The 14,399-nt window shown below is 43.0% G+C and overlaps 2 protein-coding genes and 1 long non-coding RNA gene across 8 annotated transcripts in view; 1 reads left to right on the forward strand and 2 right to left on the reverse strand.

Moving 5' to 3' along the window:
- Positions 1-442: 442 nt before the first annotated feature.
- LOC148394465 (uncharacterized) lies at positions 443-2,511 on the reverse strand. The gene is made up of 3 exons (XR_015859711.1): positions 2,431-2,511; positions 1,663-1,993; positions 443-1,037 (listed from the first exon to the last, which is right to left on the reverse strand). It is a non-coding gene; the product is annotated as an uncharacterized LOC148394465 (long non-coding RNA).
- A 629-nt stretch (positions 2,512-3,140) lies between these two features.
- On the forward strand, positions 3,141-8,749 carry nfe2l2a (nfe2 like bZIP transcription factor 2a). The gene is made up of 5 exons (XM_088382163.1): positions 3,141-3,396; positions 5,693-5,959; positions 6,153-6,245; positions 6,319-6,519; positions 7,186-8,749. The coding sequence occupies exons 1-5, from the start codon at positions 3,358-3,360 to the stop codon at positions 8,389-8,391; spliced, it is 1,806 nt and encodes a 601-aa protein (XP_088238289.1). The 5' UTR covers positions 3,141-3,357; the 3' UTR covers positions 8,392-8,749.
- Positions 3,215-14,399, reverse strand: part of hnrnpa3 (heterogeneous nuclear ribonucleoprotein A3) — a 65,801-nt gene continuing 54,616 nt past the window's right edge. For 2 of the 6 annotated variants that reach the window (XM_088382164.1, XM_088382166.1), the window contains 10 exons: positions 13,046-13,168; positions 12,780-12,926; positions 12,501-12,711; positions 12,332-12,421; positions 12,175-12,246; positions 11,988-12,029; positions 11,785-11,910; positions 11,381-11,497; positions 11,256-11,307; positions 10,700-11,150 (listed from right to left, as the gene is read on the reverse strand). In XM_088382164.1, the coding sequence (XP_088238290.1) occupies positions 11,267-11,307; positions 11,381-11,497; positions 11,785-11,910; positions 11,988-12,029; positions 12,175-12,246; positions 12,332-12,421; positions 12,501-12,711; positions 12,780-12,926; positions 13,046-13,168 (969 nt within the window). In that variant the 3' untranslated portion in view covers positions 10,700-11,150; positions 11,256-11,266. Of the gene's footprint in view, positions 10,269-10,699; positions 11,151-11,255; positions 11,308-11,380; positions 11,498-11,784; positions 11,911-11,987; positions 12,030-12,174; positions 12,247-12,331; positions 12,422-12,500; positions 12,712-12,779; positions 12,927-13,045; positions 13,169-13,361; positions 14,133-14,155; positions 14,292-14,399 lie in introns of those variants that run through there. The other 4 variants (XM_088382170.1, XM_088382167.1, XM_088382168.1 and 1 more) reach the window with 4 other exon arrangements.

A 14,399-nucleotide genomic window follows, 5' to 3' on the forward strand; every position in this document is an offset into this window, starting at 1 on the left:
TTATAATTAATAAGTGTTTCTTGGTACATACATAATGTACTGTGTGCGTAGTTAAAGACAAATTAAACAAAGGCAAATCAAATCATGACAGTCACGTTGAATTTGTTTAATCATCTGTTTCTGCTAATCTTTAAACCGGTGGTTTCACACACGGTTGCAACATTTACCACATCGAGAACAAGGACGTGAAGCTATCGCGATAGGTTGTACCCAGCATGCTTTGCGAATCACACATAGGCTCAATTCTATGCAAAGACTGGAATTGCAGGATTGCACAGCAAACTCGCTTTTAATGCACATGTGAGCTAAAAGAAAAGGTTTTCTTCAGTAACGCTTGACAATGGATGGATAAATATACATCCTGTAATAACCTACTACATAAATGTAGGTAATTGAATTTGAGACTTTTTTTACTTGGCTGAGGATGAGAAACATCAGTCCATTCATTTGTCTGGTTTTATTATATTTCAGTGTGTATAACATTTGACTAACTGGCAATTCATACGTGCAGTTTCATCTTGCACAAAAATCGTGTCAGTTACACTGCAAACTCTTCTTTTCTCATTGACTTGTTTGATGCACCACTGGCTCGGTTAGTAAATTAACCTGAACCAACACGAGTTTACTATTGACTTTTCGAGCTCCTCTCCACTGAGTCACCAGACCAGCATGACGACTGTTTCCATATGGTACCATCCAGCACTTTAAGTAAGAATTTGACACATACGGATCACAATCAATCCAAATAAAATACAGAATTGTAATTCAAATAAACAATGGATAAATTGGACAAAAAGAGTGAATGTGTAAAGGAACTTTATTTCAGGAGAAAAAAAAGCAGAAAAGGTGTAGCAAATATCCAGATGCTTGAGGACTTCTTTCCCAAATGGAAGATTTAACTTCCAAAACAAAGTTCTGTAATGCACTGACTGCGAGCAGTGAGAGTCTGAGTGTATCACAGAACTTTATTTGGAAAGCCACAGTGCCACCTCATAGGTTTGTCTTCATCCAGCAGACTGACATGTTGCTCCCTTGACCTGCAGCAAATCACAAGAACCGCCATACATGTGTTTTACTTGAGCACACTTCTAACATTCATGCACAAAAAGTTTTTTTTTTTTTTGCAGGGGGGGGGGGGGGGGGGGGCAATGTGTGGCTGCGGTGTGAATGCTCCATATGGAACGGGCCTACTGGGTGGCTGAGAAGTCTAACACCAGCCAGGTACTGTCGGCCAGATGGGAGCCTTTTGCACATTTGCAGAAGTTTTAAAATAATTTGTGTAATCGAGGCCATTTGAAAATTGTTTAATACAAACAGCACAATAATGCCTCTTTTACAGAGTTGGTTCCACTTGTAGCTTCTACCTGTTGAGCCTTGAGGATTCAACAGGCCTTGGCAAAGCTGATTTCACCAAGTCAACTTGTTGACACTTTAATTTTTTTTTTTTTTTAAATGTGCACAAGGTCAACGAAGCTCTTGTTGACCATTATCTAACAGCAATTTAGGAACACTTGCCACTTTAACAGCATTCACGTGACAGCAACTTTTTGCAACATGAAAAAGCACAACGTCACCTTTTCAATCATAACATACAGAAAGACGGCAGGCGAAGAATATAAGTCAAGTGGGGTCGGAAATAGCCATAGCGGGGCCATACTGTACCTGAGAGGTAGACATAAGCGGTCAGCTGCAGCAGCCAGTCTGTTTCAAAAAAATGCAACGAAAGCCAGCGAAGTGAGGACGTCGCAGGGCCACCTAAAGAGCGCGATGCAAAGCCACTCTTTCTTCGCTGCACTTGATGTGCTGACGTGCAAAAGCGATTCAAGTCGTGAGGTGGCCGGTGCTTCGGTCGCCGTCGTTTTACCTTTTCTTCTTCCTGGCCGCGAGTGAGTGCTGTGTGCAGTTGACTCAATGCAGCTGGAAGAATGTCGACGTGGAGCTGCCAAACGTGAACGCGTGCACATGAGCGCGCTTCACGGGAGAGCATGGAGGGCTGGGGGGTGAAAAAAAGAGAAAGAGGCTTTTTTTCTATGTGTGTGTATGTGTGTGTCATTGCACGCCAGTGGACTGCACTTTACTCTGCGTTTCTTTGCGCTGAGGTGACAGCGCCAGTAGTTTTTTTTTTTAGTTTGTCTTATTCCGTCCTCTTCTGACTCTACCATATTACTGCAACGTTTTTACAACCGTCCTACATGGTTTTCATCTGGAATTCACGTGGTTGGTATGACTATTTGCACGATCTAATAAATCAAAATACATATGATCAGAACAGTGAATACAAAGTGCCACGATTTTTTTGTGCTACAGCATACAAAAGTGAGATTAAGAGACTCCATTTCAAAACTTTTCCACACTGTGACCTATAACCCACACAAGACGAAAATGAAATCTGTAATCAGAGCTTGGAGGTTTTAAAATTGAGTAATTTACCTGAAGCATGGCAGAACCATCAGGAAACAATGGCATGCCACTCATAGCTTGAAAGTGGCCTCAAGTACAGACTAAAAGAACAGTGCTGTCTGTCATCTGTGTCTGCCTAAAAATGTGGACATTTAAGGCTACAAAATCTCCTCTTGGAACTATTTAATCTCTGCCAGGTGAGCCAATTGTGCTTTCTCAAGTGGAAATAGAAAGTTAATGAATACAACTTCTTGTGGCTAAATTTGATGTCATTTATTTTAACACTATTTCATTTGTTGATTTACTTACACAGCAAATTCCTATTGTAGTACATGTTGATTTAATTACATAACAAATTCCTATTGTAGTACATGTGATATAGAGACAATGCGCATCACTGAACTCATTAAACTTACAAAAAATATTTTCTAGGCTGCCAAGGCCTTTTTACTTCCAACATGATCAACCACCAGGGGGCGCTGTAAAACCACTATCTCTTGTCTGTGACGTACTCAACTCCACGGTATCATATTAGTATGTTTTGAACCCTAACCGTTTCATAACTACGCTTAAAATCCCTCATACTAAATGTCATAACGTGTCATAACGCGTATTCCCCAGACGAGTGCATGAACAAATATAATCCCGTCCACAAGGAGTTAAAGGAGCGAGCTCTGACTGTCCCATACGCCTGGTGGACCGGCGAGGAGGGGCCATGTGGCAAGGAGGGGCGGGTGACAACCGGGAAGCAGCCGCTCAGTGGGCTGGGCCACACGCTCTCGTGATGTTAGTTGGGTAAGAAGAGGAAGCAATATTTTCTCCACTATCCAGACATCGAGACGGACTATCTCTTGGCACTTGTTTGAACCGGGAGGACAAGGAAACAAAAATTACATTTTATTTTAAAAATCAATCATTTTGGCCGCGTTAAGGCGTCTTTTTAACGCAGAGGCGTCCATGATGATGGAAATGGAGGTGATGCATTCCGAACAACAGGTAAATAAAAAGAGGTGTATGTATGACAACCTATCTGAAATGTCATTTAAAAAATATATATATATTTTAATATATTAATATGACAACCGAGTATAAATGCAACATGATCAAATGAAGGCTAGATTCTGCGAGTCATTAAGTTGTGACGTTTTTTGTTAAACTCATTCCAAATCAATAGTTTATGTGTTTAAAATAACGTCTCTGTGTGTGGTTTGGTCATGACGAGTTGTCTTAAATAGAGAAGCAGTGTGTTGTTTTCTTTTCCTCCATTACCATATAGTGAGTTCGTCTCAAGAGCATGTGATCGCCTTCGATCTGATACGGTGGAGGGGGAACCAGTCACAACCAGCTCCGACTCGCGTTATTACGCTGCTTCTTTTTACAAAATATATACTAATAGCTGGACAATGTTGTAATAATAGAAAGGAAACCCCAAACGTTCCGGATAATTCACGGACATGTTAATATGACGACGGATTTAGCTTGAGCTGAGCATGTTCAAACATGTCCGACTGGACATTCAGTGGTCATATCATTAGGTACACCACCCCGTGAGAGTTGTCAATGTCCAAAACATTGGGGTGTCTCGCTGTCTATACATATCCACAGAAATGTAATTGGTAATAACCAATGACTTGATTCATCCAAACAGAAAAGCTATCATAATTGTGAATAAGTAATGGCGGCTTCAAAACACAAATGAGAATTAGTGGGGCCATTCTGGGCTGTTCTAGAACATGTGTGTTTCATCATGAGAGGTCAAGGGGGTATGTCGGCTGATAAATGATGAAAGGAGAAAGTCCCCTTCTGAGGACATTGTTGTTTTTTTCAAAGAGGAGTTCAATGAACAGCATACATGTGCAAGTCTTGTCAACTCTCACCCACTTTTGACAATCCCATGTGTGACTTGTATCTAATAGTTGAACACATTAACAACAGGATAGTGGTTGTCTAAAGGGAAGGCATGCGGTTAAGCGTGTTGTATACAACTGCTCATTGTTTGGAAGTCAGGGCAGGGAAATGCATCTTTCATTTAATGGACTAGTTTCCTTGTTCTGGGGCCAAACTACGTCTGGTGACGTTAAGCCGTTGTAAAGTCGTTTATATGATTTGTGATGAGATAATGGCCCGCAGGCTTTGTGTTTTGACATCACATATTTACATTTTTAGTCTCTTTCTCTGCCCAGCTCTCCTGTTGGGGCCCATGTGAATGCCAAATGGAGTGTTGAGTAAACTTCTTAACTCTGATGCAACACAGAGGCAATGTGTGTGGGTCACTGAAATGCTATTAAAGCCATCTGAATGATGTCTACTTGTGGGCCCTTTAAGTCACATGTTTTAAACACTTCCATTGCATGTTGGGTTGATGAAACATTCCGGGGGCTTGTGAAATGGTTTCCTTCTGTAAATAAGTTCTGGTTATTAACTCAAAGAAGGGAGCAGTGAGGGTTTATGTTTGTTGAAAAAGGCAAATCCATTTGAGCTTTTAGTGCTATCAAGTACAGGCTTAAACATTCAACAAGGGAAAATTGTGCAGTTTGTCATCGTTGAGTAAAGTGGAAATACAGATGCTTGTGAAATGTGTATGCTGTATTTATAAACCTAAGCAGATATGTGTAAGCAACTGAGTTTCTAATTATGGTGGAACATCTCAATGAAAAAATAAGGGGCTGAGACATTCATTTAAACTAATACAAAAAACCTCATACATTCAAGCTCACCCAAATCTAGTTCAGCACCTCGAGGTAATTGCCCGTATAATTTAAAGAATGTGTGATGAATATACTAATTTATCTTTGGTCCCTAATCCCAATTTGGTTTACAATACCTTTACTATTTGTCCAACTTTACAACAGATAAACATTGTCAGAAATTGCCAATTTTGTTGTTGTCTGTGTGCCATTATTTTTGTCTTATTTTGTAACGTATTGGGGGAAAACATGGGAAAACCTGAAAAAGGACAGATTTTTGGACAAAGGGGCTAATAGACAGAGAATTTGGCTGAGCAATTAATCAGTTATGCCCTAGTTTTTACTACTTGAGAGTGAAAAATGTATTCCCACCTTTACATAATCGGGGTAATATCAAGTCGGGACTTTAGTGTGTGGTGTCAACTGGCGAAGGAAATAAATCCCATCCATTATTCATTCGTGCGGTTAATGGTGGCTTTGTTGTCAGCCAAGGTAAAGCGAGGGGACAGGGTGTGGCCACGTCCACCACAGGCCGGCTCCTTTTTTCCTGTCCTAACATTGTCCAATCCGTCTAATCCTAACACGCCGGCGGCTTTTCTTCCCAGGACACGGACCTGATCGACATTCTGTGGAGGCAGGACATCGATCTGGGGGCCCAGCGCGAAGTCTTCGACTACAGCCACCGCCAGAAGGAGCATGAGCTGCGGAGGCAGCAGGAGCTGGCGGAGGAGAAGCGGCTACAACTCCTTCGTGAGCAGGAGAAGGCTCTTCTGGCGCGGCTACAGCTGGACGAGGAAACGGGTGAATACGTGCCGCGACAGCTGCCCAATGCCCCGCTGCAGTCGGCCGTCACGCCCCCAGAGGCTGCACAGGTACCCGCACGCTATTGTGTGTAAAATGCCCAAGCTACTTCACCTTGTTTGGATAGGTTGCAGCCTTGTGGTTGCTCGGTTACCGCCGTGCGTCATTAGTTAGGCAAAGGTGTGCCTGGAGTGGACACATTTTTAAAATGTTTGTACCTGCTAGCTGCTACCTAACCGGAGATGCATCAACGTATATTTGCAGGATGTCAGCTTCACGCAGCAGCGTGCCGAGCCGTTGTCATTTGACGAATGCTTGCAGCTCCTCGCAGAGACGTTTCCCCTTGAGGAAAATCAGGTACTTACAACTGTTACAATGACTTCCAACACCACATTTTATAACGCTCCTAACCACGTGGTTTACCTCTTAGGATGCGCCTATTTGCCTGGACTCGAGTGGCGCCTCCGTATCCAGCAGCCGCAGCAACAGCATTGCCATGATGTCCCCCGAGCAGCCATCTTTGGCCCCGCTTACGATTTCACCAGATGCCCTGACTACATCGCTGGCACAGAAGAGCTCGCTGGATATTGAACAGGCCTGGATGGAGCTCCTCTCACTTCCTGAACTGCAGGTACGAGCTGTGCAATTTTAACCCGTACCAAATGTACAAACACACAGATAGTTTCACTTTAATTACTTACGATACTGGCAGCGTCACACTAGCATTACAGCGACTTTAAAAAGTTTTTGTTTTCGGAAGGCATTCACAATAGCTCGAGGTCGAGGCTTGTGTTTCACAACAGTCGCTTGTACGGACAGGCTCTGGACGAGTCCCACCCTGCTGCGTCTTGGAGATAACGCCGGACCCACCTTGCTAGCACAGTCAGGAGGAATATCTAGCCGTTGCGTAAATAAGCACAAAGGGTTTAAAAATGGGGGCATGCAGGCGAGTCACTGAATAGAAATTCCGTATACCTGTACATAGTTTTTAAATTGTGTCTTTGAAAAAAAGACTACTTTCGCTCTCCTGCGCCAACTTGTTTATAATTAGTCAATTAGTTTCCGGGTGTGCCCGAAAAAACAACAGTGAATCTCTGACGCAAGCTGAATGGTCTGACTAAGTCTGCTAAATTCTCCCACTCACTTAGGCTAGCTTACTAGCATGACATACCACTGAGTACGGTGGCCTTTTAGGGTAAAAACTGTCTTGGATTTAAAATGTACCTACAAACCCCCCCCAAAAACGTTCCATTGAAGTTGCTGTTTATTTATTTTTTTTCATTTTTTTCCTTTCTAGCAATGTCTTAGCCAGCAATTGGAAGAAGACACACTGAAAACTGCAGCATATCCACTTCCAAACAAACCTGAAGCACAGGATCCAAACTACTCGTTTTATCCAATTTCCAGTCCAGTCCAAGAGAAAAACAATTTAAATATGTGTCCTTCAGGTTTTATGAATACATTTGATGGCTCAGTTCCCAGCGTGACACCAGCAGACAACGGGAACGAAATAAAGCCAGAAGTGCCTGAGTTAAACACTCATTTCAACCTCAATAGCTTTTGCAACACATTTTACCCAGAAACTATGGTGGAAGAGAGCGGCACTCAACAAGACCTTGAGGGAAACGAAACTAATATGTCCGATGTCCTGAACCTATACAGCCTCTCACCCGGTGATACATTTGAGCAGGGCAGACACAATTTGTCTGCAGAAGTGCCCGACTTAGACTCTGGACTAGGCTCAAGTCCCCACTCTTGCTCACCTGCGAAATCCCTATACGGAGAAGAGTGTTTTGACGGCAGCGATTCCGACATGGAGGAGATGGACCAGAACCCTGGCAGTGCAAAATCGGACTACTCAGAGATCTTCTCTTTAAACTTTCAACCCAATGACCTCCAGCAAGCTTTTCCTCTGACCACATTGGTGGGCCAGATTCAAACCCAGGATGATGAGACCAAACAAGAACCGTCAGATCCGGCCGAGGACAGCGGCCACAGCTCCTCGCCGTTCACCAAAGATAAGCGCAAAAGAAGGTCGGACTTGCGTCTCTGCAGAGACCAACAGAGGGCCAACGCCCTCAAGATCCCCTTCAGCATCGACATGATCATTAATCTGCCTGTGGACGACTACAACGAGCTCATCTCCAAGAACCAACTGAACGAGTCTCAGATGGCCCTTGTCCGCGACATCCGGCGCAGAGGAAAGAACAAAGTGGCGGCTCAGAACTGCCGCAAGCGTAAGATGGAGAGCATCGTGGGGCTGGAGAACGACCTGGACTCACTGAAGGAGGAAAAAGATCGTCTGCTGGGCGAGAAGTCCCGCAACGCCAGCAGCCTGAAAGAGATGAAGAGGAAGCTGAACAGCCTCTACCTGGAGGTGTTTAGCATGCTGCGGGACGAGGACGGCAACACCATCTCCCCGGCCGACTTCTCACTACAGCAGTCGACCGAAGGCAGCGTCTTTCTCGTTCCACGCACTAAAAAGACTTTGATCAAGAGTTAAAACTAGTCCCCTATCTGTCGAGTGAGGTACTGCAGTCGTACAGTCGCACCAGGCAATGGCTTTCAGCTTTATACATGAGTAGCTCCACAGAACTATTGTATAGTTTTTGGTTCTTCTTCTTGGTTGTTGTAATGTAACATTTTTGATATTTTATCTCTTTTGTACTCTACCTTCATATACAAACTGATGATTTGTAAATATAGATACAATATAAATCTGAGTTTATTACAACTGTTACTGTATGTGTAAATATTCATATTGTATAGACATTGTTTCTGTATGCTAAATGAAAGATTTGTAAAGAGACCCTCTGATTTGCTGCGCAAGTTATGCTTTTCAATAAATCATTCTAATGCTATATGGCGTGATTATCTTTTGTATGAAGGCAGAGCTTTGCATCACCGCCTGATTGATTCCAGATGGATATAAAGTCTGAGGCGCCATTATATAACTCACATATTACAGTGAGTTCTGGACTTGGCAGGCTCACGTAGCTGCAAATGAATAAAACTCGGTACAGATACCAGAAGAGTTTATCGGCTGTTACCCAATTTCCCAATCAGCTCGCCTTCATTTGGCAACATTGTTTGTACAGTAACCTAAATCTTTTAATACGGTGAGCTCGCATGGTTTAATCACACCAGTTTCAGTTGTGTTGCACAACAAAAGGCCTGATTGTTAACGCTTGACACTTTTACGATTCGACAGAGCCGGTTTTCTCGACCGACACACAATAACAATTTGCATGCCCTGCACTTTGGTAAACAAACACTACCTTGAGCCATGCACCAAGCCCACATTTGCACGTATGTGTGTGTGTATTATGAAAGTGACACGGGCAGTCATGCTGCAAATTCACTTTTGAAAACATGTTAACTTCATCTCACCGATAACTTTACAGAAAATCAAACAAAAATTCAATTCAATTCATAAAAAATACTTTTATTCCAGCCCAAGTCATATATATATGTAAAGGCAAAGGCTAGTGAATGTTGAGATACACCTTTGTGTCGTGCTTGTGTGTGTGTGTGTGTGTGTGTGTGTGGGGGGGGTAACCTAACAATGCTACAACATTTCTGTGTGTGTGTGTGTGTGGGGGGGGGGGGGGGGGGGTAACCTTCCAATGCTACAACATTTCATCCAGCATTAAGACTTTGGATGGAATGGGTTGGGTTAGCGCCCATCACATTTGACAAAATTTATAAATAAAACATTTATTTATAAACAAAATTTATAAATAGGTGATGCAGGGCCCAATAGGCAAGTTTTCATGCGTCATTGCTGGGCGCTGTTAATTGCCTCAGGCATTGTGGTTTGAATCATTTCCTGCACTGGCAAGGAGGAATGCAGTGTTGGCATAAAATGGCAGCTTGGGCATCAATGACAATTAGCCTGAAAGTTTCCAATGGCAATTCCCTGACTACAACTATAGTGATTGCTAATTTGAAGCTGGGCTACTACGTCAGTGATATTAAAAATGTTTTTTCCATAAAATACACGAATGTTCTGTCTTTTGGGAGGCAAGCTGTTTTAAATGGCCAAGGTAGCCTAAATAACACAAATGTGATCCTGTGGTACATTACCAAAATTCATGAGGGGGTCATGATATGGAATCATTTTGGTCATAATTTGGAGAATACAGCATCAATGCATTAAGGTCACTGGAAAAATACTATGGAGGACGGAAAGTGCCAAAATTGTTTGTGGGCAGGGCTAAAGCCTGGCTAACTCACGTTCAGTCCTCCATACATCTTCCACTATTTACCTAATAATAAAAAGGGGGGCAAACAGCATTGGATGATATTTGTAAAAATTCTTACCCATCCAGACCCTTCCATGTTACTGCGTCTTTACCGACTTTCCGCCTCTTTCCACATCTGCAAATCAAGCAAAGTGGTTACTCTTACCTGCTCGCTCTTGCTCAAGTCAGCTCTTGTGAAATACTCACTCCCTTCTCAAGCCTGACACCTCAATATTTAGTGTGTAAACTGACTCAACAGGATGCTCCCCCATCTCCACCCACCCAAATGTCCATTCGCTAGCTGGCTTCAGGAAGGTTTAGCTAGCCTTGACTCTGCGAGCCTCTTCCGTGCCGTTGCGTTGGCCGCCGCTTCCTCCTCCCCTCTCTCTCTCGCAATGCTGACTGGTCCACTGTGCTGGCGCTGGCTGAAGACTCGCTGTCTGACCGTCATCTGCAATCCTCCACACTAGCGATGCTGCAGGCACTCTGGGCTCCTTCCTATATCACTACTGCGGAGGGTCACCTCGTCCGTGATGACGTACATCAGGCAGGCAACACAATCTCACATGACTTGACTAGACCATTTTTATTTGGGCTTTGCACAAACTAGTGTTCCCTGAAATCTAATCCAGACACTTTTCAAGGTTTTACTGTGTTCACATAGAATAATCAAAAGACACTTATCTCATCTAGGGAACTGTGCTGAAGGACAAAAACCAGGTTTATCTCAAGTCACGTAAAAGAATGAAAAAATAAAAGACAACTGGGTTTAACTTAGAAAAAGAAACCGCTCGACACCTGGCACAAGACCCAAACGCACAGAAGGGGAACAGTGGCTTTGCAGGCAAAAAACAAAACATAACTATCATCATTAAGTATCAATGCGATGCGCTTGTGTCTTGATTTGAATGTACAGTCCTTCTTCCACAAACGGTCTGACTCGTGCGCTCCTCTAATGCCTCAAAGTAACCTGCAGCTTTCCTACCAATTCCTTTGCTCTCCTGCTAAGAACTGAAGCCTGTTGAATGGATACAGGATAGAACAAATAGTTATTCTGCACTCGCATCGGGCTCACTCTGTACTCTTGCTACGAGGCTAGCTGCGAGAGCAAAACCAAACTTACCAATGTAATGTTTAAAAGCGCCGCGAGTAGCCGCCGCCACCGCTGTAGCCGCCTGAGAATGAAAACGCTAGACTAAGTTCTGATTACTCTCTGATGGTTTACTCGCAAGAGAATTGATGACTCACCTCCATATGGTCCACCGGAGTTCCTGCCACCAAAGTTGTTTCCTTTCATGGGACCGTAGTTGGACTGATGGCCACCATAGTTACCGCAATCATTGTAACTTCCACCTCCGCCGTAACCTGACAACAAATATGACGTTTAATTTAGTTGTAGCTGCTATTATCATGATTCTGGAAAACAGCTACAATGGAACCTCAATTCTAGCACTTAGTTATGTATTTGAGTCGGTGTCTTTGCGAGACTTGACAAAGAGCAGTAATGAAGATGTAGAGCGCTAAGCTAGCTGCTCCCGTTAGCAGCGATCTGTTGTCAGTCAGACAGTGTTAAGAAAACAAAAACGGAGACACGCGATAATAGATTGGCGCCCACTGTATGATAACTTTCTAGAGATAATAAAAGGCTTCACCTCCACCATTGCCTCGATAACCATCACAGCCACCACCAAATCCACCACCCTGATTGTAACTGGGACCTCCCCCTCCATAGTTGCCTCGTCCTCCATAACCTCCACCACCATAATTACCACCAGGACCTAAAAAAAAAAAGGGCCAAATGCAACAGGATAATTAAAGTCTGTTCAAGACAAAACCACAACGTGAAACTACTCACCATCATAATCATCATAATCACCCCGTCCTCCACCGTAGCTGTCTAAGAAACAAAAGAGCGTATTGTTATGTTAGCGGTTCAGCATTCATGAACATTTGCATTTTGTTTGTGTCCTTTATTGTTCCCACAAAAGCTCACATATTGGCCTTTGTGTTGTTCAAGCCAAAACAATAACAGTGGTAAGCACCTCGACCATAGTTGCCTCCACCACCAAAATTATTACTTCTACCCATGTAGTTACCGGAGCCTCCACTCCTCCCTGAAACGAAGACAATGGTCCAACAAAAATTAGCGTACAGTAAAAGTAAATCAAATATGTATTATTTAGTGGCACGTACGCTTACCCCTGTTATTCGACATCACGTTCATTTCTTGCTTTGAGAGCGCTTTCCTGACTTCACAGTTGTGTGAATTGATGGTGTGATATTTCTGAGCTTCAGGAGGGCAAATTGCAGGATTGAAACACTGAAAACATCGCTTCAAAAGTGTGACGAGTAGCAAATTGTCACCTACCGACAATTTTATCGACGGTGTCGTGATCGTCAAAGGTGACGAAGCAGAAGCCTCTTTTCTTGCCCGAGGGGCGTTCCTGCAAGATGTCGATCGACTCAATCTTGCCATATTTCTTAAAATAGTCTTGGATGTGGTACTCCTCTGTGTCCTCCTTGATACCGCCCACAAAGATCTTCTTCACCGTCAGATGAGCGCCTGGTCTATTGGAGTCCTGAAGCAAGTGCGATGATCACAAAGAAAGCTCCAAGCACACGTACGTCCGCCATGCAGTTCTGGTACCTCTCTGGACACGGCCCTCTTGGGCTCAACGACCCGGCCGTCGACTTTGTGAGGCCTTGCTTTCATGGCTTCGTCCACCTCCAGCATGGAGGAGTATGTCACGAAGCCAAAGCCTCTTGACCGCTTGGTGCCAGGATCTCTCATCACCTAAACATCACAGTTGTGTTATTGCTACTGTCCATAGAAATTATTTAAAGACTGGATTTTTTTTTTGTCCTTCTTATGGTAATTAAAACAGTTCCACATAGCAACACTTAAAAACATACCACACAGTCTGTAAGTGTCCCCCATTGCTCAAAGTGAGCCCGTAAACTCTCCTCTGTAGTTTCAAAGCTCAGGCCACCAATAAAGAGCTTTCTGAGCTGCTCGGGTTCTTTACAGTCGTGGTCCTGCATGTTTAAAACAAGTATGGATGCGATGAGAAACAAGTTCTACACAAAAGGCCACAGTTTACAACATGAGAAACAGAAGGCATTTTAAAAATGCCTTTGTAAATACTGATAAAGTAATTGATTTGACATATATTGAAAACAAAAATATTAGGATTATAGTATTACGTAAAACGAGAATCAAATACTTCACCTCTATCCTTCTCTCAGTTCCTTTATATTCTGGCATTCATATTTCAGTCTTTCCTTTGCTGACACCTACCTTCCTTCAGACCTGCTTATTACTCATTCACCTTACATCTTTTCTACCTACACTCAAGCCTTCTTTTCTACCTTCCTTACCTCCCTTCCTTCCATCACAGACCTGCTTTTCTCTTCTTTCCTTCCACCCCTCTTTATAATCTGCATCCTTCCTGACTTTGCTTCCAACTATTATTCTGCTGTCCTTCGATACCTGTTCTAAATCTGCTATTTGCTCCACTCTTTGTACTTGATTGAAATTATTTATCGTTATTCGCGTAACCTCACCAAAAATAGATCAGTTTCAGAAAGGCATACGAATCCAGTACATACTTTGGGCACACCAAATTTACTCAAGAGCAATATTACAGTGCATATCAGAATCATGTCTTAACGAGGCCTTTCACTGTAAAAACGAGCTGCACACGACCTAGCTTAATCAAACAAAAGATTCTCACATTGTACTATTGTTATTTAACAAATGAAATACACGCGCTATTGTCTCAAACTATGAAAATCAAACCGTGGCGTCCTCGCAGCTACGTGATGCGCTAGCGCTATCTAAAATGCTAATTCAAAGCCACATAGCGAGCTTTGAAAAGGCTAAGTAAAAAAAAAGCAAAGATGAAAGACGCCACGTCATGTGTGCCGTCGTGTCAAAACGCTGTGATGACGCCATCACATCAACATGCAAACGTTTAATGGATTAGGGGTTGGAGACAAGAAAAAAATGCATAGAATTCCGACCTCCATTTTGATGTCCATCAGTAAAGAGCTGGTCACGTGACAAAGTCTACACGTCTACGTCATTTGAGTGTTCTAGACGTTTCTTTGTTGACACAAAACCAAAAACAACACAAGTGGTGCAGTAATAATATTAAATTTAATGGTTATTTCACGCTCAAATGAAATGTTTTTTTTATAGTGTTATCTTTTGCGTTTGCTGCACAGGGAACCGCACGAAATAGCGAACCTGTGCCATCTAGTGGTG

This window comes from Syngnathus floridae, chromosome 8 (genome assembly GCF_059516105.1).
Source record: "Syngnathus floridae isolate MCC-2025c chromosome 8, RoL_Sflo_1.0, whole genome shotgun sequence".
Classification (NCBI taxonomy): domain Eukaryota; kingdom Metazoa; phylum Chordata; class Actinopteri; order Syngnathiformes; family Syngnathidae; genus Syngnathus; species Syngnathus floridae.